Source organism: Grus americana, chromosome 25 (genome assembly GCF_028858705.1).
Source record: "Grus americana isolate bGruAme1 chromosome 25, bGruAme1.mat, whole genome shotgun sequence".
Taxonomy (NCBI): domain Eukaryota; kingdom Metazoa; phylum Chordata; class Aves; order Gruiformes; family Gruidae; genus Grus; species Grus americana.
In genome coordinates this window covers 3350435-3374918 of record NC_072876.1, presented here as the reverse complement: position 1 = coordinate 3374918, position 24484 = coordinate 3350435, and the positions used below count along the sequence as shown (strand labels likewise).

The following is a 24484-nucleotide window of genomic DNA, read 5'->3' as shown; positions in this document are numbered from 1 at the left end:
ACAAACCTGGGGGCCAGTGGGTGCCTGGCGAGGATGGCCTGAATGTGGTGCTTTGGTGGGGCTTTCAGCAGAGCCCTTTCCAAGGGCTGGTGCCCAGGTGAGGAGAGGGGGGATGCATGAGGGCTTCAGGTGATCTCATGGAAAGAAAATGGCTGGGAGATTTGCAAACTGCCCACATGTGGCTTGTCTGAACAGCTGCCATTGATCTGTAACTCAGTCTGGTCTTGGAAATGATTCAGTGCTTCCAGCTGAGTAGTGGCTTGAAAGGCCCAGGAGTAAACCGTGAGCCCTCTTCAGAAAACAAAGCTTTCATCGATAAGCAAACAGTTTTGTGTAAAGCAAAGAAAATGAGTTATATGTAATTCCAGCCTCTTGCCTCAGCTGTCCTGGCAGCAATTGTTGTGAAAATTCAACCCTTGCTTTTGCTGTTTGTTGGCATTTTACAGCCTGTTGCTGCCAGTTGTCACAGCAGCATGTGCAGAGCCGTGTCCTGGGGTGCTCTAGAGCTGCTCCGGGGAAACAACTATCCCAGGCTGGACCCGGTCTGGGTCCCTGCGTCAGCCTTGGGAGTCTCCTGCAGAGCTGGGTCCGGGTCAATACCAGTGTTTCAGCAGTTCTTGGCTCCAGGAAAGCCATGAGTTTTGGTGGGCTGACACTGAAGCCAGACTCCTGCTTTGAGGAGAGTGCTTGCAGGAGCCAGGCCGGCAGGCAGTCTGTCTGTCCGTCCGTCCCCGCACCACACAGTACCGCTCGTTGCTTGCCGGGGCCATCACACCTTTTTGGGGGGAGGAAATTGGTTTTCAGGTAAATTAGCCGTCTGACCAGTCCTCCCTACTGGCAACATTAATGAGCACCGGGACTAATTAGGGCGGAGCAGCGTCCTTCCAGGAGGGATCGGCGGTGGGGTGGGTTGGTGCGGAGCCGGGTACGAGCAGGTTCCCGGTCCCGGGGCGGCAGCGGGCGGCAGGCGGCGCTGCGCCCCTTCCCGGGCACCGGAGCCGCTCGGCTCCGCGCCCGCCGCCCCCGCCCAGCCCAGCCCCGCACCGAGCCCCGCCGAGCGCTGCCGGCGCCGCCGCCGCCCGGCGATGCCAGCGGCCCCCGGCCGCAGCGGGCCGCGGACGCGGCGCTGATCCGGCGGAGCGGGCGGACGGCGGCCATGGGCAGCGGCGGCCCCGGCCCGCACGGACGGCACCGGCAGGTACGTGCGGCCCGGACGGAAAGTTTGGGGCGGGCGAGGTGGGACGGGACCCCCCGGGCCGGTGCCGAAGCGCGGCTCAGCGGCAGCGCCGTCGGGGCCCCGTGTCCATGCCCGGTCCCCGGGGCTGTGGGAAGGGACGCAGCGCCCGTCCCGCTGCGGGCTGAGCCCGGCCGGGGGCAGGGCCGTTACCGGGCGGGGAGCCGGAGCGGGGGGAGCCACCGGGCTCGGCGTGCCCGCGGGCAGCGGCGGCAGGGGGGGCGCCGGTCCGGGGCTCCGCGGCGAGGTGTGCTCCTGGCCCGGCCCTGCCGCCGCACCGCGCTGCTCGGGTGCAGCGTGTCCCGGCCCCGTGTCGCCCCCCGGGCGGTGCGAGGCTCCCCGGTGCGGGGCGGGGAGGGGGCTCGGGCGGGTCTTTGCAGTAAGTTTCTCCGTGTCGGCTCCTGCCGTGTGCTCGGTTACAGGTGACTCCAAAAGAAGAGATCACCTCTGCCCCCTGCCCACCCTGCGACGGGGGGGGCAGCGCCCGCGGGAGGGGGTGCTCGCTCCGAGCGGGGCCTGGGTCTGGCCACTGGGTCTGGCAGGATCCTGCTGCGGGGCTGAGCTCTGGCCAGGGGTGCAGTTTAGCCCTGGTGAAGCGATTCTGCCAGCCCTGCGAAGCCGCTTGCGGTTTCAGGAGGCAAAGCGCTGCCAGAGAGCTCTGAGGTTACAGTGGCCAAAAACGCTTCTTCACCATGGAAGGGGAAATCAAGACCAACCGTTGCCTGCCTTTGGTGCAAGCTGTCCCCTGCAGCCAAAGCTTTAGGCAGGATGGGATGGGATGCAAGCATCAATCTTCCTCTACTTCGTTCCTCTCTGCTGTAACTCCTTTGGTTGGGGTGGACTTGCTTCTGGTCGATGCCAGGCTGGAGCGGGGCAGGGGTGCTGGCATCCTGCTGCCTCGTGGCGTGGCTCGAGGGGTGCAGGATGGGGAGTCGTTTGCACGGGCTGGGTGTCCCCCTCACCTGCGAGAGGAGGCTCAGTGGTCTGGAGGACAGCATGAGTTGTACCAGTCCCATTTTGGAGAGAGGCAGGAGCAGATCCATGCCGTGGTGTCGGGCAGGGAGCAGCAGTCCCCTGCTCCTGCCGGTTAGCCATCCCTTTTGATACAGGCTTGGGAGACTCTGCAGTGTGCAGGTGCCTTTGTCCTGGGAGAGCTCGTCTGTGCTAGGGCACCCACAGCCCAGCAAAGAGCCTGCACAGGTGAGGTGACGTATCTCCTGGGGAAATAATTTGACCTGTCAAGTCCTCTGCTTTCCTTCACTGACAAGACTGAGCTGCTGTTGACCTTGGGTTTCAACACCCCAATGAGTGGCCACGCTCTGCCAGAGAGAGCATCCTGGCACTGCATGAGCCTGAGGTTCAAGCTGTCAGCAGAGCTGACCCTCAGAATGCCAGCGGCAGTGGGGCGGTGGGATTCACCGAGTGAGGGAGCAGGAACAGGCCCGTGCTTGGGTGGAATTAGAGTTAAAAACTCTCCTGCTCACCTTGGCTGGGGAGGAAATGCTGCAGACACTGGAGGAATGAGCAAGGAGCCAGAAAGAAATCCATGTAGAGGAGAGGAGGAGAGAGCATGCTTGGGGGAAGGAGTCCTCTGCATTTCTGTTTGCTCCCTGCCATCTTTTTGCCAGGTCGGAGGGCATATGCCTCATGTTGCCTTCACTAGCACATCTGTGGGGCTGGACTGCTGTAAGTGCACCCTGAGTAAGAGCTAAAATGAAGTGTGCAAAAGGACTCGGCTCAACCTGAAGCTCTGGGGCTCGGGCCAGGCTCCCCTGCGGTGGGGTTTCCCTTTGGGGAGGAGCAGTGCAGCGTTCAGGGCAGTACGGAGCATAGGAGGGCGCAAGAGCTACTGCGCGAGGCTCCCATCAGCACAGCTCCGAGCGGACACGCCAGCCTCCTGGGTGCTGCCCCCAGCTCTGTGGTCACGGTAGCTCTGACTTCCCAGTTTTGCCTGTGCTTGAGCATCCTCGGTGTTGCGGAGGGAGCTAGGAGTTAGCCGGTCTGCTGGCCTGCACTGATGAACCCGAAGGTGTGGAGGTTGCTGCTGTTGTCAGCCTGTGCTCAGAGGATGGCAACATCTTGCTGACCAGCTTCCCCAGGGACCCACAGCCACCCACAGCTTGTTCCTGGGATGGGCAGCAGCAGAGTGTCTCAGAGGTGCTGGACCCAAACCTCACAGCCTGTGCGTGTCTGAGCGTTTCCTCCCCTGCCCGGGGTGGAGGATTCAGCACTCAGCTGGTTTTCCAGCCTTGGGGGGAGAAGGGAGATGCCCTCTGCCAAGCCTGCCCTGCTGCTTTTGCCCTCTCTTCGGCTGCTGGAGGCAGAGCCATACTGGAGCTTGTGCCGTGCCTTCCTGGGGGAATGTGGGGGTGTCTCCTTGCTTGTCAGGATCTTTCAAGGAGGCGTCAGCTTCTCGGGAGACTCAGCAGCCTCTCCGCGCTGTTGCCATTGCCTGTGTGCAGCCCACGGAGCTGTGCTTCGGGGTGAGGGAGGGACATCTTCCCTGCGGGCACGGAGCAGGCAGGGTGGTCTGGGGGTCCAGGACCCCCTCTCATATGAGGTGGGGGGGTCGGCTCAAACACTGCTGTTACGAGGTTTGCCAGGTAGCCGTGCAGCACGCGGGGATGTGCAGGATCGTCACGGGGCTGGGGCGTGCAGCCTGTTCCCCGGTCCTGCGCAGTGGGGCGTTTGCTGAGAAGGTCTGACTTTTTGCTTCAGGGAAGTATTAAAACAAAATTGCCCCCTCCAACAGGCAGCGTGACTTCCCCAACATCATGGGAAGGTTTCTGTGCCCGCTGGGCTCTGGCCAGGTTTCCTCCCTGCTCCACGGCCGGGGCTGCCCGGCGCTGCGGACCCCTGGATCGTGCTCTGTTGCACCAAAGCCTGCACCTCTTCTTGCACCAAACGAAGGTGCCCGAGTTCCCAGAAGTGCTGAAACAGCAGGAGTATGAAAATAGCTTTCGGAAAACTGGCAGAACTGTAGGGCCAGATGTGCACAAGGGTTGACAGTGTTGGAGCTGCAGCGGGGAGGGCTTGTGTCGCTCAGCACAGAAAACCAGCCAATTTGCCAGCCTCCCCCACCTCTCTCAGTTTCTTTTTTGGGCAGAATTCTGCTAACTATAATTATTCAGCTCACACGGACCTTTGCAAACAATGCTCCAGACTTGGAGGACTTGGAGCATAATTTGGCATGACAGAGTCTCCCTCATTAGCACCGTGGGGCACCGGGCTGCATTCCAGCTGAGCTGCAGAGGAGCAGTCTTGGCTGGAGGGTCACAATTTTACGTGTGGTTTTAATGAAGAAGGAGGAAAAAATCTCTAGCTCCCGTGATCGGCAGAGTGGCCGGGGTCTGGGCTGGTCCCGGTGTGCCCATGTGTCTGGGGGAGCCTCCGGTGCGGGGGATGGCTCGTGTCCCTGGGAAGGACACGGGCCCGTGCGGAGGAACAGTCATCTCTTCCACGCTGGCTACAACCAAGATTTATCTTCAGAGGGGTTCAGGCACTTTGCAGTTACTTCGGGTCCCAGCTCAGACCCAAAAGGTGGAAAGCAGCTAACAAAAAATATTAATGAAAAATTCCGCACAATTCCAAGCAGAACATAACAGAAGAGAGAATGCTGATATTTTCAATCAAAATTAGTGCTTTGACATGCCAGAACGCCACTCTTCATTTCAAAATGACATTCCGGGCTGAAAAATTTCAAGTCAGACCAAACATTTGTAGTTGGAGTCTCACGATGATGGAGGTTGATAACTGTCAAAATAACAATTTCTGCGAAGCTGTGTGTTCTAACGGGAGTTTGTGTGTGAGCGGGAGCCCTGAGTGCCTGTGCCGGCGTGGCTCCGGGGAGGAGCGTTGCTCCGATGGCCGCTGCCGGGGATGGTGCCTCTCGGCCTCGCACTCCTCCGAACCCCGTGCACTCTCCCCGGCCGCCGGCCCGGCTCCCGATGCTCGGCGCGGTGGTTTCCCTTCTGAGCGCGGCGCGGACGGTGCGGGCTGCATTATTGATAACTCTGTGATTTATTTATGCTGCCTTGGCTATATCAAACAGCTCAGCCTTTCCGAGCTAAATATAGTTTGCAGCGGGACCGTGTCCCCATCCTGTGTGGGATGGAGGCGGCCAGCGGCGCACCTGGTTTTTGGTCCAGCTGAGAGATCTGGGGACGTCTCCTGGGGCTTGGCTGCTCTGCTGGAAGCCGCACGGGATGCGCGTTGGTGTCAGGGGCTCATTGCCGCAAGAAATGCAGAGGCTGGCGACAGCCTGGCGTCTGCCGTCCTCACATCTGGGTTGCCAGATGCGCTCCTCTGTGGGGCAGGACAGATGTGTGTTGTGGCACGTGTCCCAGCCCATCTGGCACCCCCCCATGGGGGGGGTGTGTGTGTGTGTACACGGGTGCGGAAGGGCATCGCGCCCCGCTCCTGGCTGGCTGCAGTGCTGATTGCCGATGCACGCTCTGCCCCTGGATTTACGTGAAAGGCTGAGCACCTCCGAAAGGGCTGTTGACTTTTTCATTGAGGAAATAGTACGTGTTTTAAGATGGCATCAATAGTTACATGATGGGCTGTGACATCTCTGAAGGGACTCCGACAGCGCAGGCTGTTGTGTGAAAATCGCCGTTCTGAGGAAGCCTCTTGCAGAGCAGATTCTGCTGACAGCCCCGCCGGAGATTGCCTAAATACGGCTTTACGCGAGGAAGTCGGTGCAGTCTTGTCACATCAGCTCCTGCCCACTTCAGGGAGCGATGGTTTTCTTGCACATTAAACCATCTCGGGTTCATTCTGGCGACGCAGTAGCTCGGGGGGGGGTGGGGGGCTCGGGGCTGCCTCTGCCCTCCGATCCCCGAAGCACGGGGTGCAGCCCGAGGGAGGGTTGTGCTGGAGCAGGATCGGTCCCTTGCCACCCGGCAGGCAGGGATGGAGCCAGGAAGGGGAGCAGGACGCCCGCGTGTCCGTGCCCTCCCCGACCACGCTTGAGTCTGCTCCTGGCCAAGCTGACTATCCCGCAGCATTAATTAGGAGTATTTTCTTACCTCTAAATTTCTTTGCTAGCAAAAAATATGTGTTTCTGTCATATACCTTTCTTTTTTTCTGGGCAAATGTCAACACTTTTGGTGACATTTTCTGTTTGTGAGGTTTTTTTTCCAGCTGGGAGAATCAAAATGGAAAATATCATTTTAAATCAGCATTTTGGAATGAAACATTTTTCATTTTGAAATGTCAGTTTAAAACGGAACAATTCATTTTGAAATGCTTCAAAACAAGAAATGCCCTTTTACCACCTCAAATCACTTTGTTTTGATTAAAAATGTCAACGTTTTCTGCTCTGGCACTTCATTATGAGTCTGTTTCACTGTCTCAGCCTGCTCCAGAGCAGACAGAAATTTAGAAGATGGTTGAAAATTAAAGATTTCTTCTCCCAGCAAGCCCAGGTTTGTCCGGTGCCCGGCTGGCATCCCGCGCTGCCCTCTCTGCCTGCGTCGGTCCCCGTGGGTGCAGGCAGCGGGGCCGGTGCAGCGAAGCTTTCCAGGGAGGGGACCGTGGGCGCGAGCCTTGCACGAGGCAGGGGCAGCCCAGGCACCCACTCCCTGGCCGCGCTCCCGAGCCTCGGCGTCATTGCCGCTTGTCTTCGTGGCCTCTCGTTAATAAATTATGATCCGGCACTGGAGTTTTATGGGGGGACACAGTTACTTGCCCTGGACCCGGTTAGATTTCGGCAGGCGATAACGGAGGCCGGGAGGTCATCACTTCACCTGGCAGATGCCGAGCGGAGACGTTGCTGTCAGCGCTCACGCCGCTGCCTGCGGAGCCCCGGAGCCGCTTCCAGCTGCGGGGCCACGGCTGATAAATAGAACAGAGAACGTTTACAGCAGTCAACAGTAAAATACCAAGTCTTTGGGGACTTACGTTTTTCCTTAAGGGCTCCAGGTGATGTAAAACTCGCCTCCTTCCCAGCACGTCCTGCGTGGCGTGCGGTGCCGGCAGGCAGTGGTGGTGGCACGTGGCTCTGGTGTGCACGGAGGTGCCAAGCAGAGGTTCCTGGGGGACCGGGTGTGTTCAAAGGTAGCGGACGCGGTTTTGTGGCTGGGTGATTTATGAATTTGGCAGCCGTACCGAGAGGAGAAGCAACCCCAGAACAAGGCGTTGCTCTGGGACAGCGGGGTGCGTGTCCACCCAGGCATCGGCTGCTCATCCTCATCATCTTCAGCTCCCCGTGCAGTGCCGGCAGGCCGGGCAGGAGGGTGGCTGGGCCCCGGGCAGGAGGGTGGCTGGGCCCCGGGACAGCCCGTGCGGTCCGGCTGTCTGTCGGTGAATGGGCTGAGAAGTGCCCAGCCCCTGAGAGCCAACCCTTGGGCGTCACTGCAAGGGACCGCGGTGACACGAGAGCGATGGCAGCACGTAACCGCACACGGAGAAGGCGATACCTGGCATGACTCACTGCTGATTTACTCTGGCTCTTCCCACACGCCCTGGGTCTGTATTTGGTATTTGTGATCTGCGTTAATAACGTACTACAGCGGGCCCGATGCTGCGCTCTCAGTAGTAAAAATCAGGAGCAGCTCCTCCGAAGCGGATGGAGGCACGCTGGTTTTAAGGGGGTGAGCAGGGTTACGGGCTGAGTTCCCGCAGAGCTTTTGGTGCGTGCGACGGGCAGGCGTGCGCTCCCGTGCGCGAGAGCGTGTGTGCTGATGTGGGGCCAGCCGAGCCTCGGGGCGTCCCCAGCCGCTCCCAGGGGACTCAGCGGTTCGCACCCCCAGGTCCTTACGGCAGGTATCGCTACCCGTGTTTCTCTTTCTCCTTTCAGATGCGCTGATGTCTGCCCCGTGCAAAGACCTGACCCACCCGAGGTTGGCAGACGCGCAGGTGTTAGCGTGAAACCCCAGTAAGAGGTAACTATCGCTCCTCTGTGCTGCTGCTGTGATCCCTTTCTGTCCTGCTGTGATGGCCCCTGCTGCTGAAGAAGTCCGAGCCCGTCGACGGGCAGCGGGTGAACCCCGGGTGCGTGCCCTGCCTCCCAGGGCCGCGTCCCCACAGCTGGGCTACCCCGGTCCCCGTGACGGCACGTGTTTGGGGGCTGCACCGCTGCATGCAGCAGCATCGGTGCGTGGGGGCTGCACCTCCCAACCCTCCTCAGCCTCTCTTCCTCCGCGCATTTTTTTTTTTTTTTTTTTTGGTAGAATGAGTGAGAGAGACATACAAAGCCTGAGCAAATGGGTTTTCGTGCTCACTCTCTGCCTTACCACGCTGTGGGGAAGACTGACGCTGGCCTCCACCCATCACCGAAGCCATTCAGGTAGGGGAAGCCACGTCCTCGCTGTGTGCGTCACGCTTCTGTGCAATCGCCCAGGGCACCCGTAACACTGGTGGTACCTTGGGGTCTCCATGGGATGCCCAGGGTGGGGGTTATGGGGGGGCCGAGATGTTTGGCGAGGGTCTGTCCCTCGTTCCTGGGTGGGAGGATGAGCGCGGGTGGTCTCGGGTCATGGTGTGCGTCTCTGGGGACCAGAGGCTGATGGCCCAGGGGACCTTGGTGTCTGTCCCTGTCACTGGGGTCCAGGCGGTGAGGATGAGCGTGCCGAAGGCGAGGGGCAGAATCCAGCAAGCAGATGCTGAGAGGCACCACTGTTTTTTCTCCGGTGCCGCTGTGGCAGCTGTGGGATTTGCATTTCGAGTGTCCGTGTGTGTGGGAAACTCCCGGGGCTGCTCCTCGGAGACAGGCAGGAACCTGGAGCCATGCAGCAGTAAAGCTGTTCCTTGGAGTTATGACTTGTAAATACTTAATATGGGGCATTTAAAAACTGTTGCTTGGTGAGTCTAGCTGGTCTGAGGAGCTGAAAAGCGAATTTCTTCATGTCTGTAGTAAAATCTGAGACACATCTATGTTTTCAGGTTATTGCTGAGGTAATTCTAGGTCTGTGAGCAGCCGAGCCATAACTCTTTCCATCAAAGTCTCAATGAGCGTCACAAACCACACTTACTATGCGATGGATACTCTCCATTTTAGGCTTTCATTAGAAATACAAATTTTCAGCCCTCCGGTTGCGAAGACCATCTTGAAACGTGGAACAAGCGTAAACTGATGTAGAACTGAAAGTCTCGCTGGAAAGCATAGCCTTGTCTCTGGGGTGTTAATTTGTTATTCCCAGCGGTGGCTTCGAGATCCCCCTCTGTGCGTGCGCGTTGGAATGCGTCCCGTGCCATCGATCTGACTGTTGGAGGTTACGTGAACCCGCGGTTGAAGTTGAGCTTTGGAGAAGAGAAGCAGCGAAGAAGTGGTGCTCAGCCCTTCGTACCCATCCTGCCCTGGCGCAGGAGCCCGATGGGCCGTGCTGGGGTCGGGTGGGGGGGGACGCGGTCCTTCTCTTGGGGCGTGGGGGGAGGATGGCATGGGGGGAGCTGACGTTGCTGCCGTGCTGGCAGAGTTGGGCGGCAGAGGCGAGCGCTCGGCATACGGAGCGATCCTGGGGCACGCGGCGCCTGTGTCCCGTGCCTGTGTTTGCAGGGGAAGGTATTGAAGGGTGAATTGGAAACTGGCGGTGCTCTTGCCTGACCCCACACCTAACGCTGTCCTATTTCTGTCATTTTTGCCTGACGGTTAAAGCAGTTCTAATCCTGTAATCCCCATCCTCGTTGCTTAAAACCAAAACGTATCTTCCGGCGTGACTCCCTCAACCAACCGGTCAGCGGTTACCTGCCTTACCCTCTTTCTAACCTGTCGCAGGTGCGTGAGAAGATAAAACTCCTCAGTCGTCTCTGGAAGGAGTTTTTGGCACCAGCTCAGGATTCCCGGGATACGGGCTCGGGCACTGCCCGCAGCCGGGCAGGAGCGGTTTGCAGGTTTGCAGGGGAGCTGCTGCTTCGGGGAAGAGTCAGACCTGGCATTAGTAAAGCACCGACTCACCTAGGTTTAAAGTGCAAAACGTGTACTCGTGGGGTGTGAGGGAGGTATAAATCTCGCTCCATCCGGGAGGAGATGGGCTCGTGTATTCACGTGCTCACGGGCAGATCGCTGGGGATTTTTTGCTCACGCAGACTTATCCGCAGCGGACCAAATCTTGTACTTTTTATTCAAGCAAATTCTAACCCGCTGCAAAGAGGGCATACCAGGAGCAAATACTTAAAAGTTCGACCCTGCTCTGTGTCTGTATGAACACGGTTTCTCTCTGGATTTCCATCACCTCAAAGCAGGAATTCACAGCCTGCTTGCTGAGTTCATGGGCTTTATTTTCCTGTTGTCTGCCCTGTGCTTTTGCTTCGTTTGGGACAGTTTTTGGTAAAGGTTATGTTTGGAACGCATTTTCATAAGGTTGCATTCCCAGTTGCAAATGATGTTTTTGTCCTAGGAAGCCCACAGTTCTATTTCTGGATGCGGAGTTGAACTGGAGGTGGGAACGGGGATAGCTGTACCGCTGATGCCTGCCTGCGACCCCCAGAGTCAGAGACGCTGATGGATTGTGTGCAGAAAAGGGGAGGCACATCCAGGGCTTGCGGCCGTTTAGAGCATTGTGTTTATTCACAGCTAAAACCAGGCACGGCACTCAAAAATGAGTGATAGCAGACAAAGACCTTTTAATTGTAACAATCTGGCCACGAGGTTTCAGAGCCCCCAAACTCATGAATTTCTTGAAGAGAGAGCCTGGGTGCAGACTCTCTGTTAGCTGTCCAGGGAAGCCCTGCCCTGCGAGCATCTGGCTGCAGAAATGAGGTTTAATCACTTGTGCTGCCCCAGCACGTGGGGAATGATAATGTGTCCCGGCAGAGCGGTGCTTCCCGGGGTATGTGGTTGGATTTAAATAGCCACATGAATCAAGTGCAGAGATTAAGTCATTTGGAAATGGAATAGGAGACTCCTCGGTGAAGAATGATTCACCAGCAATTTAATCCCCCATATAACGTGGTGAGCTCTACGTGATGAACAAGGCTTGCTTGTCTGGCTACAGCTCCTGCCAAGGTGGCCCCAGCATCTTCAGATAAACCTCTCTAATGCTGATAATCAAAGTGCCATCTTTGCCTTCATTCACTTTCATCACTCATCCCGGAGCAGAAGTAAAGACGTTTAGTCAGCTGGGATTTGCTTTTGGGAAATGAGGTTCTCTGAGTGAATGGAGAGCGCTGATTTCTGATTATCTTGTAAGAAGAGATTTACTGGTCAGCGTGTCGCTGCTTGGAGTGAAGACAGCAGCTCTGTGGCGTTTATTTGTGAGATGCTCCTGCGATATTCCCTCTCGCTTGGGGAAGCGTTGGTTCCTCCATCGTGTGCAGCCTTTACATCAAGATGGAATATTTTCCTAAGCCACCCTCTCTGGATGAGGCAGAAGCCGCGCTGGGTGTGTGGGAAGCACCACTCGGTGCCGCGGAGGAAGGCAGGTTGTGTGTGTGTGGGGGGAGCTGTATCCCCTCGCCGCAGCGCACCCGTACAGGTTCGTCTGTCGCACAACGGCAGAACGCCGTCAGCTGCTCTCGACGCAGTCCAGGCATTTGTTTTTCTGCCTTGCAAGAAAAGTGAAGTGATGGGATTTGCACGAGCAGTTCACGGATGTGCACGCACCCCCACGTGCAATGTAAGGGGGACAGAGCATGATCTAGAGTCTCGAGGTGACGAGGTAGTAAAAAAATCCCAACTGACATGCAGTGATAATGAGCAATAAAAACAAGCCCGCTTCTCTCCAAAACCCTCTTAAATAATACATGCATCTAAGGCAGTAGTGATTTTAAGACTTTAATTATTTAGCGAATATTAGTAGTAGAGTTGTTGCAGGGCACGGAGTACAGATCGCTCACACCACCGGCTGCCTGGGGCTGCCTGCGAGCCGCTCGTCCCCCGGTGCCCCCGAGGCTGTGCTGCCCTCCCAACAGAGCCCTCTGAGTCCCCGCCGGGCACGGGACCTCTGCCTCCCTCCCGGGTTCTGCGGGGTCTCTGCCGTGCTGCTCAGGGCACCCGCACCCACGTCACACGCGGCATTTCGGTGCCCAGGAGGAAAGGGTTTTGATGCAGAGGTTTGGGCATTGCCTGGCAGTTCCATGCATTCAACTTCTCTTTGTTTTACAACTCTCCACCGGCAAGCAGAGCGATATTTTACGCTGAACGTGTGGAGCAGTGCCCATGACATACAAAATGTGTCATTTCACGTTATGCCATAAAAAACCCATGTTCTGCTGCTCACTTAAAGGTCAGCCAGAGTAGGACAGCGTTTTTACTTTATTTTTGCATGCAGGATTCAAAAGCCTTGTGCTCTTACAATGCTTTTATGGTTCTGTGAGATAAGATTTTATTTTAAAAAGGGTTCCAACGGGGAAATACCAGTTAAATGGGAGGGAGAAGCGTGCCAGAAGCGCTGGAACTTATCCCAGGCTCTCTGTGGCTTTCCTGCTCTCGGTGTTAATCACGCCATCCATCCGATTTGCATTTTCAGTCTTATCTGGTACAAAGTTTCCTGCCGCTCAGCGAAAGGAGCAGCACCCACGGGGAGCTCCGGAGGAGCCCATCGCTCTCCCTGCGCTCAGGCTCCAGCTCTCTCCTGGCTTTTCCCAGACGTGCGACATAAAAGCCCGGTGTGGCAGGGAGCCCCTCGGCACGGGGCCGCTCCTCTCCTCTGCAACAAGGAAGAAGCAAAGTCTCTTGCTGAAGTCCCGGGAATCACCGTATCCGATGCTGAGGGATTCCTGTGCGTCTGGTTACACTCCCCCCCCCCACAAACTCCTGAGCTCGCTCGGATGTCGGGGTCTGTGGGACTCGTGTCTGGGGTCTGTGGGACTCGTGTCTGGGGTCTGTGGGGCTGACCTGCTCAAACACAGCCCACAGCTCTGCTGCGAGCTGTCACTCAGGGAGGGGACGCACAGTGCCCTGGTGCCACGCTTCCCGCTGGGGCTGGCGCCCGGAGGGGTCTGCGCTGGAGAGAAGTGCCTGCGGCAAGTTCCCAGTGTAACTGTGCCCCAGGGCGGGACATGGGATGCTCACAAGACCTTTAGGCAGATGAAAGGACCGGGTCTGGGGGGGTCCATGCTGCTCCCCCCAACTCTGGCATCAGCTCTGCTGCGGAGCTGTGCGTCCCCCTCTCTGGGGGTGCCGGTGCCTTGAGCCTGCCTGACCTCCGTGGTGCGTCCATCTTTGAGCTGCTCCCAGTTTGAATCCCGGAGCAGAAGCAGGCGGGTGAGCTGGGACCAGCCTGGCAGCTCTTCCTGGGCCAGAGGCGGCTGCTCCTGGCACTGCGGTTTACTGCCCGACCCCGCTGGCGGCAGCTGCCGGGGCTCTGACTGGCTCAAAGCTGTATGCTTTTGAGGGAAAACAAAGACTTTCTGAACCTTTCTCTTCGGAGGCTCGCAGCTGCCCTCCGTGCTCCCTGTACAAGGGCAGACCTGCACCCCAGGTACAGCTCGGCTAATTACAGCCCCGGGCTGCGTCCGACGGGGCTGGAGCACGAAGCGAGAGCATCTCTTGTCAGCCACGGGTTTTGCCTTCCCTGGGTGGCCTGCCCGCGAGCTGGAGATGGACCGTGTCCGTCTGTCCTGGTGGGAGCATCTTCCTTGTGTCTGCAGGTCTGCCGGGATGGCCAGGGTCCCTCGGTGTGACTGGCAGGGACACGGCGGGTGCCCACGGGCTCCGAGGCTGCGGGTCCGGCACCGCGCTGCCGCCGTGCTCAGCCAGCTGCAGTAAGGCAGAGGAGAGGTGAATTTGGCTTTATCTCCGTGCTGCACCTTTTTGAGCAAATTAAAAGGGCTTTGGCGTGTTAGCAAACTCTTGCTGCATGGCTGTAATGAGCGATTTCTCAGTTCTGTCTGGCTCTCCCTTGGCTGAACCTTTTTAAATTAGCTGAAAATGAGAAGCCGGAGAGCAGAAGTGAGAGGGAGCAGAGGGGTCATCTGGCCCTTCCTCCTGGGAAGAGCTCTGCTAATGAAGCTTTGCAGGGAGGCTTTTATAAAACCGAATCAAAACCACAGAGGCGCGTGAGCACTGAAGTTGGAGGGGATAAAATCCCCTGTTGCGGGGGGAAGGGGGTGTCTGTGTCAGGGTGTGCGGGGTGGGTGAGTCCTGGACCAGAACGTGGTGGGAATGTGGGTTCATGGTCAGCCAAAGCCAAGGACCTCTGCTTATTCCTCAGATTATTTGAAAAATCCCGTTAACCATAAAACCAGGGCAAAACAGTCACATTTATTCCGTAATGAGTTGCTTTCCTTCTCACTTTCACCAAAGTCTACCATTTCTGCATACAAAGAGAATGGAAATTATCATTAAAGCTGAATTATGATGGCATTTAAAAGGGAGGATAAAATTTATGGCCAGAGATGCTATTACAAAATACTTCCAGGATAGGTAATTGTGTAATTATTATGGGCAGAAATGAAAGCGATGGTTCATTAAAAGAAAATGACCATGAAATAACAATAAATAAAGCCAAATTAAAGCCGTGGTAATTGCATGGCCCATCCTGCCCGTGTGCCGGTGGGTGCAGGGCACAGGGGTGTGTGGCTTTCGGCCGCGGCTCCCGACAGAGCAGACCGCGAGGGACGAGCAGCGTTGTCACTGCCCATGTTCACGTTAGGATGTGACGTTCCTGCACGGCCCCGAGCGCGTCTCTGCCCTGGCCCCAGGCTGGTGGCATCGCTGGAGAGCGGGTCCTGGGGCAGCTCCTTGGGTCCTGCCCTCCTGTCTCCCAGCCGGTGCTCACACGTGGTGGGAACAGGAGAAGGACGAGCACTGCTTTGGCTGGAAGCTGGCACGGCCGGCACGAGCCGGGAGGTTGCACTTGGATCAGCATTTCCCAGCGGGGATGTGAAAATGTGACTGCAAGGAAGAGGGATTTCCCCCAGCGCCTGGGGAGAGATCTCATTTCCCTTGGCTTTCATTTGAGAAGGTGAAGTGGCGGCTTTCCAGAAGCTCCTGGAAGGCAGGCGGTGTTTGCTGGTGAGCACGGGTACCTGCTGCCTCTCCCCGGGGACCCACGGGAGCGCTCGTCGTGTCGCAGGTCAGCCGGTCCCTTTCGTGTGGTCCCCACAGAGCCGGGCAGGGGACGCTGGCACAAACCTGTGGCACGATCTCCCTGGGCCAGCCACCTCGCTTTCTGGGGTTGGGGACCCTCCTGGAAGCAGAGCTGGGAGCTGAGGCTGGATGGGCAGGTCGGCAGCTGTGGGTCCGAGCGACAGGCAGAGCCTGTGTGCTGCGAAGGGGCTGAGGGTGGGCTTGTGCTCCTGGGTACCGCCAGCAGCACGCCACGCTGCTCCCCACAGCCCTGCACATCCTGCTCGCACCCTTTACCGAGCCTTTCCTCCCGTGGCTGCCGAGGGCTCCCGCACGGCTCTTGCCCCCATCCCAGGGGTATGGAAGGGGCTGAGCTGAGGACGCAGAGCAGCCGGGTCTGATGGATGATGGATGCTCGTCTGCATGCTTGTCAGGATGGCACACTGCAGAAACGCCGCTTCTGCATCCTCCCCGCAGCCCGGCTCCCGCTTGCTGCAGAGATCAAAGCCTGTTCCCGGTGACCCAGGGGATGTCTCGGTGCGTGGCTCCGCACTCGCTCCTCCAGTGCTCATTAAACAGGACCTGCAGGGATCACCCGCTCTCGGGTCATGGCACTGAAGTCTATCCAGCCCCGTTTCGCTCATTTGTATTGTGCTTGTGTGGGCCATTACCTAGCGCAAGTCATTGATTTGCGATGCTAACTAGCTTCTAAACCTGGATCCCAGAGGTGATAAGCCAGCACATTAGTTTTCTTTCTTCCTTAATATTTTAATGGTACTGGGAGGGGGAACAGCAGAGCAGCCCGGATTTCTGATGAACACCATGACATTTCTGTGTCACCGCAGGGCAGCAATGCCACCCTGGTCCTCCCTCCTCCAGCCAGACGATGGTGTGTGATGGTGAGATGGGAGCGTTGGTTTTAGCTGAGGTTGCGGGTGGTGGTGCTCTGCTTGAAACCAAAGGCAGCACGAGGCACCATCCCCTCTTGTAGCGAAGCGTGCAGCTCGTTATCAGCTGCAATTAACTGATGCGCTCATTCATTTCAATAAAGCTCTTGGCTTGGCCGTGGCGAGAGGCTATTAATTTTGTTGGGTGGGATGGGTGTGAGGGCTGTTAGGAGTAAGAACTCAGATGCCGGAGGCCTGGAGCAGGACCAGTGCTTCTCCTTACAGGCAGGTTAGGGAGATGCTGGGCAGAGCTGCACGTATATCAGCAGCAGCCCTGGGGCAATTGCTGGAGGTCGGGCTCTCCCGGTGCCTCGGTCACGGCACACACCGGCAGTGCTGCCCGGGGCGGTGAGCAGGAGGTGGCCTGGGGGCTCCGGGGCGCAGCCCTGCGTGACGGCGGCTGTTTCTCCTCCCGCAGCGCACGTAGAGCCCGGCACGTGCGAAGTCATTGCAGCTCACAGGTGCTGCAATAAGAACAAGATCGAGGAGCGCTCCCAGACGGTGAAATGCTCCTGCTTCCCGGGGCAGGTGGCAGGGACAACGCGGGCGGCTCCCTCCTGCGTGGACGGTGAGTACCCCGTGGCTACGAGCCAGGTCCTGTGCAACCCCCCGACTGTGTCTTACCGGTCAGCCCGGCTGGTGTGGGGTTTCTGAAGAGAGGAGACCTGCCCAGGGGCTCCTGCAGAGGGGGAGAAGGAGCATTTTGAGGACGCTCTCTGTTAGCACAGCCGCGTTACCCCGCTCCGTGCGGTGTGTGCCGTGGGTGGGTTGTGGTGCTCCAGCAGTTCAAGCTGCTCCATCACTGCGCTGGGGCCAAGCACTGCGGCATCGATCCCTGCGTGTCTGCTCGCCACGCTGCTGCAGCCGGAGGCAGGGACGTGACTCCAGCCATGCAGCACCATCACCTGCGAGGAGCACTAAGCAAAGCTCAAGCCATGTATATTTTATCGAATGGCATCATGTGGCATCGCTGACGGGAGCAGCCGCAGCTTCTGCCAGCGCGGTATCGATTCGCTTGACAGCCGGTGTCCTGTGAGCACGTTTGTGTGTAAGACCGAGAAACGCCAGGATGAATTGTCAGGGAAGGCTTTCGTTGTCCCAAACGGCTTGTGCGTGTCGTGGTTCCCAAAGATAGGGGAGCCCTCTCTGTTACCCACATCGGGTTACAAGAGCCTGACAAAGTCGAGTAGCGGTAGACGGTCCCTTTGCCTCTGAGAGAGGAGCCTGCAGTAGGTTAGTGACCAACGCTGCTCCCCCCGCTCTGGTGGGGAGTGAGGACGGGGCTGTCGTCGGGTGGGGAGAGAAAGCAGGGTGTCCTGGCGGCGGGGGGAGTCAAAGGAGGCCGGGCAGGCGACCAGCGGCTCCTCCGCAGTGTCGCTGCCAACGCGCGTCGTGCCAGAGAGGGGCCGCACCTCCCGCCCTGCCGTCCTGCACCTCCCGGAGCCAGGCAGGGCTGGCAGCCTGTCCCCCACGCTGCCGGCCCAGAGCAGCCTCCCCCGGGTCCTCCGTGCCCCGCGCCACTGACGCCCTCCTCTCCCCCAGCCTCCATCGTGCTGCAGAAGTGGTGGTGCCAGATGGAGCCCTGCCTCGACGGGGAGGAGTGCAAGGTGCTGCCCGACCTCTCGGGCTGGAGCTGCAGTAGCGGCAACAAAGTGAAGACGACCAAGGTACGTCCCCTGGCAGGGGGGACCAAAACCCAGGAAAGCGTCCCCGAAGAGTTCGCGGGGGAAAGGGAGAGCCTCGGCTTCTCCAAACCACGCGCCGTTTGTTTCGGATGCAGAGCTGAGGGTCTGGGCTGTGCTGGCGTCACCGGTGCTGGGGGGGCCGGCGGGGGTAGCGCAAACCCCGAGTGGGTCCCACGGCTTTGCCGATCGATAACTCCCACGGGGAGGCTCGGGAGGTGGGGGCTGTGTGGCTCAGCCCGCGAGTGGACGTGCTGGGGATGTTTGCGTACGAGCCCAGGGCTGCTCTGCCGTCCTGGCTGCTCCCCAGCATCTCCCCGCTGCTCCGGGGCAGCAGGTTGCTCGTCCCAGCCAAGTGACACAGCCCTGAATCCGTCACCGCTCCCCCGTCTGAGGCAATCATCTGTGACAGAGTGCTACATGATTATTATTTTCATGGCTTGCTGAATGCCCCAAAGAACAAGGTATAATTAAAATTTTATCAAACTCATTAGTAATTACATATATGCCATGGTTAATCAGTTGCATAATTTTGTAATCATTGTTCATACTGTTGAGTGCAATTATTCCTTATGCTTTAGTTTTTCTCACCCCACATCCCCTGCCATAAAATTATCGTATTAAGTGATGTTGGGATTTTTTTTTTCATTATTGCTATTATTTTTGTGCACAGAAAGCACTTTCATGCTCAAGGGTTTTTATGGATGTCCGAGAAGGTTCCTCTGGCCCTGGGCATCCATCACTGACTCGTAACTACAGCACTATGTTTAGCTCATTGTCTTTTTCCCATCTTAATATCATTTATTTATTTGCCCCCCAGCTGCTGACTTAGCCCAAAGCCTCTGCTCCGGCTTTGCTGTCCTGGGCTCTCACTGGGGACCGTTCCCGTCTGCAGGACCCCAGGGCATCCGCTCTCCTCCCTGGACAGAGGTCCAGCAGCCCCGACCTCCGTGGCCATCCTCCCAGCACCCCTTTTGGGTCCCTTGCCCTCTCTTCGGCAGGAAGCGTTTTGGAAAGGCAGATTTATGTTTTCAAAAGGATTTTGGGTGATTTTGGATGACTTTGGGTGCCCCCTTAAGAACTGTGCCAGGGGATTTGCCCCTCCCAGACCCCCAGTGGAAGCTGTAGCCAGAGCACAGGGTTCACAAACAATCCATAAACTGAAATTTGGAACGGCCACCCCATTAAACGAATGCAAAGAGCAAATCAGATTTGCATCTCCTGAGGCTGCTCGCTGGCAGTTTGCGGACGGGGGAATGGGCTGGATGTGTTGGGTAACTCATCCCCTGCAAACACATCGACCGTTTCCATCAGCAGGCGCCTGCCCCACTCTTCTCCTCTGCCCGCAGGTCACACGATAACCTCCGTGCGACTCGGCGGCACGGACCAGCCTCCGTGCGGGTCCCCGGTGCTCTGCAGAGCCGTGAGCAGCAGGATGTGGCCCGGGTGATGCCTGCAGAGTCGGGATGCTCCGGGGCTGCTGTCCTGTGTCTGCTGGTGGGACCGTGCCAGGTACCGGATCAGAGCATCTGCTGAGCGCTGGCTTCCTCGGAGGCTGCAAGTATGGGACCCCGGCACTGCTGCAAGACTCCTGTCACTCCCCGGTCCCCTCCTGCCCCGTGGACACACTCACTGACCAAGAAACGGGCTCATTTTCCCATCCTCTTAAATAAAATACTCCAATCACGTAAGAGCTGTTGACAATACAGAGACAGACAGACAGCGATCCTCCAAAAAGGGGCTTTATTCCGAAATAGCTGAAATTATTGCTGTGAGTCGCCTTTCCCCATCTCCCAAGATGTTGAATCAGGGTCGCCGTCAGGAATTGGGAAGTCAATGGTTGTGTGAACCCTCCGGTTTGGCTCACGGCTCCTGGCCCGGTGGGTTCCCAGGAGTGGGCGCTGAGCTCCGGGCCTGATCTGGAGTCGCCGGGGGGCTGCTCCGGCCCCGGAGCGTTGTGCTTTCCCTGCCCCACCACCCGGCTGCTGTGACCATGTGTGGCCGACGCGGTGGCGTGGCCGGGGTGTCTGACACCCCCGTCAGTCCCCAGAGATGGGGAAATGTCTCCATGGAGCATGCTGCTGGTTTCTCCTTCCTCAGTAGTTGCATTAATCAAGCTGCGAGTTTAATATCTGTTCTCTACTGTGCAAGTCCCAGGCACCAAGTTACTGCTTGTGTTTGCAATCGAATTTCAGAATAACGTGTGGGGGAAGCCCTCTTTTGCCTGCGGGCCTGCTGTGCCTGACACTGTGCAGATGCCCAGCCAGAGACCCAGATCGAGCCAGGTTTTGTTGTATTCGTTCCAAATAAAGAAAAATGTACCATCTCCTGGCCCTGAGCTCGTGACCTTCTCCAGGATGCACCGTTTCCCCTGGCTGGGCAGCTCAAGGGGGAGAGGATGGGAGCCCCGAGGTCCCGGTGTCGGCGGGGCTGGGGACACCGGGGCTGCCGCACTCGCGGGGCCAACGGCACGTGGCCTGAGCAGGAGCATCGCTGCGGGGAGCGGGGCCAACGCCTCCCCGGGCACCCCAGCTCCGTGACCCGCACAGGGAGACGTGCCGGCTCAGGCGGGGCGGGAGGCTGGAGCCCGTGCTCCGGCTGCCACCGGCAGGACTCGTTATTTAAACGTTTTTGTAATGGGGTACGTCATACCTGCTCCAGATGTGATGTAAATACCAGACTGTGAAATAATAAATTCATTTTAATCTCTGCAAAGGATCTTTTCATTCAGCAGCGAAGGAAGGCTTCGGGAGTGCTGCTCTTGCCCACCAGATCCGAGGCGGAGGGGCTGGCGGCTCTGCCCTGGCCGTTCTAATCCCAACCAGCTCGCGCAATGGCGGCCGCTCTCATTACTCCTGCAACTGTCTAATTCTCTGGCTCAATAAAATCTTTTGGCTGAGACTTTACGCTCTCTAATTACACGTTGCATTATAAAGGCATACTCTTTCGTTTAGCCAAACCGCAGAGGAACAGTTCAGGTGATGCTCAACGGGCTGATTTTCGTCTCGATTTCACTGACTTTGCCGCAGGGATGTGTCTGCCCGTGTCTCTCCGTTTCCACACGCCGAGATCTGATCGGTGGCAACCTTCTCCGGTGGGCAGGTAGCCGTGCCTCGGGGCCGTGGCTGCTGATGTGCTGCCGGTGTGGGCACGGCGTTTGTCCCGTCGTGGCCCCTGCGTGGCTCGGCTGCTGGGTTACCCGGCAAAGGGCTTTCATTTTTTGTAAAGTGTTTGGATACGCTTTTTGTTACTACCCGTTGCACTGGCTGGAATGGTTTGAGGAGCAGCAGCGGGCAAAGCCCAGCAGAGGAGGAGCCGGCAGCTGCCTGCGGCTGCCTGCGCGCCCGTGGCCGTCGAGCTCTCCCGACGTCGGGACATCGCTGATGGAACAGCCCCGGCTGCGTGGTGGCTTTCTGTCCTGGGGCTGGCACAGCTGAATGACCAAAAATACCCTTGAAATGGCTTTCCTCCATCAAAGGAGTGAGACGAGCCGGGGCCCCGAGTTATCCGGAGAAGGGATGCACAGCAGGAGCCTCCTTCCCTGGGGAGAAAAGACTAAGATGGACAAAAGATACAGGAAAAAAACCACCGTCAGCTTTCTGTACCTCTCCTGATGCAGAGCTATATCTGGGGGGACATCTTAGGAGTTAAAAGCAGCAAATGGAGAAAAAAAATAACAAATTCAGAGTAATTGGCAAGAGATTGCTCAGCATCGAAAAAAAAGAGGATCTGTCCTCGCAGAGAGGAACGGCAGGACTTGTCCCCCGAGCACGGGGCAGCGCTTGGGAGGAGGGAGGCGGAGGGACAGGATGGGACAACTTGTGCCCCGCTCGGGGCCGGGGCACGGGGCGAGGGACAGGGCTGCCGGGCTGGAACCAACAGCCGGTCAAGCTCATTTATCGAGTGCTGTTCACAGCATGAATAATTTACCCCGCTGCTGGCAGCTGACGGCTCGGGGAGCGCAGGGGCTGGTGCGGGAGGCTGGGCTGTGTAAACCAGCGTTTCCCTCCTGCCCCTTCGCTCGGCAGGAACCAGCCTGGTGGAACCCCGGAGCCCCCGGGCTCGTGCCTCCAGCCCCGACGCGGCGTCTGTCGGCAGGAACTGCTGCTACCCCGGGGTGAGGAAGAAGAGCCGTGCACCCCATGAAACGGAGGGGAAGGGGCAGGACCTGGGGGTGGGAAAGGGTTAAAGGGAGCTGTGCGAAGGCAGCTGGGGGCTGCCCGTTCCCCCCCACCAGACCCATCCCTGTTAGTTCAAGGGATCGCTGGGCTGGAGGCTGGCGAGCTCTGGCTCGATCCCTTCTTTCCCTCCCATGTTGACTGCAGCCTGGGTGAGCCTGTACTTGAGGGAAAGAAGAATGCCCAGCTCTGGAGGAGAGCTGAGAGCCTGTTCTGGCCAGCAGAAGCTAATTAGCTCCTAGTGATTCTAGAGCACTGGGCATTAATTGCTCCAGGGGGCTTTGCTGAGAGCTGCCCCCGTCCCTTCTCCTTTGCATGGTGGCTCCCACAGCTGCGGTGCAATGTCCCCCCCCAGATGCCACCCCTCCCCAGGGGCCAGGGCCAGTCTCTGTTTGTACCGTCCCCTCCTGGGAAGCCTGTCCCCACCAAGAGCGTCAATTGCAGCGTGGAAGCCTGGTATTTCTAATAACAAACCCTGGGCTGCTGCTGGGAGCATCCCTGCTTGGCTAAGCATATTCGTAGCCGGCTCATAATGTGAAGGATCCACTCTGCAGAAGTGTTGAGCTTGACACCTACGTTGATATAAAAACATTTTATTCTCTGCATAATAGCCACCCTTAACGCTTATTTTTCACTTACTGCAATACACGGTTTAGTGAGGAAATAGCCCCTTGGTGTCTCTGCTGAGTGCTGACCTCGCCTGTTGTATGCCGTTATCACGGTAAAATACACAAATAGGGCAAATCGCTGCTCCCCTCCCGGCAGGTAAACGCTTTTCAGAGGAAAGCGCTGCAGCCTGCGGTAGTGCTGGTTTTATCGCCCGTCTCTCAGGGGGAGCTGGGGAAGGACGCTCCTGCCATGGCTCCCGGCACTCCTCCCTCGCGCTCTCCTTCTGTATTTTCACGCTTTCCTTTGGCCGTTTAACCAGGCAGCGCGTTTCTAGCAGGAGCATTAAGCCAAGGGAGAGGGTGATGGAGATAGGAATGTCCCTGCTCCTGTGGCAAGGGCCTTGCCTGATGCTCCGCGTCTTTGGTCCCTCGGCGGGACGGTGCCACCCCCCCAGCTCCCTCAGACACCCCGTCCCCTTCTCTCCACGTGGGACCATGCTGCTGGTCCCTGGAGGGCAGAGAAGCCCCCACGGCTGCACCGGCAGCTTAGAGACCCGGGGATCCCGGGCAGGAGCAGCACCGTGCCCAAATCCCACTAAGCTCGGTCTTGGCACATTAGTGCGGTAGCCGATGGGGAGCTCGCGCAGCAAAGATTTGCAAGTTGCCGAAGGGGCGATTAGTCAGAGGAAACTGTCGCAGTTAAGGTACTTTCAATATCATCTCCCTGGGTATTATAATTACACCCCACTCAATTAGTCTTCAGAAAAAAAAAGCCTTTTGTATTAAGACTTGGTAGAGAATTATTAGAGAGTGAATTAAAAGACAAGGATTCCATTTTACTTCACAATAATAAAGGCATAATGTATAAAATACCCAAAAATTACAAGCTGACTAAATTTAGAGCTGTGCTAGGAGGTGAAATGAAAGGTAAAATGAAACCCTTTGAGCAGCTACGATGTGCAGTACAAGGGGGGTATTATCTGAGAAATAAGACGGAAACATAATTAACCACCCGGCATTATGCTGAAAGATGGCAAATTGAAACGGGAGACAAAATTAGGTGAAATTGCAGAGCAGACTCATTTATTTCTGCTTTATAAATCAGTGCTACCTGTCAGCAGTAACGCAAAGCCGTTCTGGAGCAGAAGCTTTCAGGGGGATGCTGCTGGTGGGGACCTCACCTCGTCCGAGCGGGGACCGCTGTGCTCACACCTGTACCGTGAGCCACGCGGCACCGTGGGCGAAGCCGATGCCCCCCCAGAGCCAAGTCCTTGGTGCCCCGTTCCCTTGCCCGGCCGACGGTGCGTGCTGGCCCGGGCTGGTCTGTGCCCTTCCCCAAATCGGTTTGCTCTCCCTGATGTTTTGCTGCTATAACTAGTGCCGCCCTCGTGACTTCTGCCAGCGTCGCTCCTACGTCACCTTGCTGAGGAATGGCGTTCCGTGGCCTCTTCCAGCCCCAGTTTAGGGTTGGAGCAACATTTCCTTTCACTGGCTTTAAATTTCCTCCTCTCAGGCTTAATTGGCTCCCTTTCCCTGTAACGGGAAGAGGCAGAAGTAACCTCTGCCACCTCCACCCTACTGCTGTCGCTCAGCCTGCTCCTCTCTGGCCGTTTGGTTTATTGCTGCTTTTACAATGAATGCAAACAAAGACAAGAACAAGTTTTGTTTTTTCCAGAAGCAGCAAGATTTTTGCAAGAATTGCCTCAGCTATGGAAAAAAAAGTTACCGTGCAGCTCCCATGCCATGTTTAGAAATGTAGAAAACCAAAATTGGGTTATCGGATGAGAAGCAGAGTCCATCTCGTTCAGCCTGTGTGATTCCAGCGGGGGGAAGGTACGTGCAGCAGGTCTGGCAATGGCGTGCGTGTGTTTGCACATGAGA

At 57.4% G+C, this 24484-nt stretch overlaps 1 protein-coding gene across 2 annotated transcripts; it reads left to right on the top strand.

Moving 5' to 3' along the window:
- Positions 1 to 1044: 1044 nt before the first annotated feature.
- On the top strand, positions 1045 to 21529 carry TAFA3 (TAFA chemokine like family member 3). 2 transcript variants are annotated; one of them, XM_054804287.1, is made up of 6 exons: positions 1045 to 1198; positions 8037 to 8121; positions 8410 to 8525; positions 16554 to 16703; positions 17678 to 17802; positions 19167 to 21529. In XM_054804287.1, the coding sequence occupies exons 3-6, from the start codon at positions 8411 to 8413 to the stop codon at positions 19176 to 19178; spliced, it is 402 nt and encodes a 133-aa protein (XP_054660262.1). In that variant the 5' UTR covers positions 1045 to 1198; positions 8037 to 8121; position 8410; the 3' UTR covers positions 19179 to 21529. The 2 variants fall into 2 exon arrangements, with proteins under 2 accessions (XP_054660262.1, XP_054660263.1); XM_054804288.1 differs by lacking the exon at positions 19167 to 21529 and adding an exon at positions 18638 to 18827.
- The last annotated feature ends 2955 nt before the right edge of the window (positions 21530 to 24484 follow it).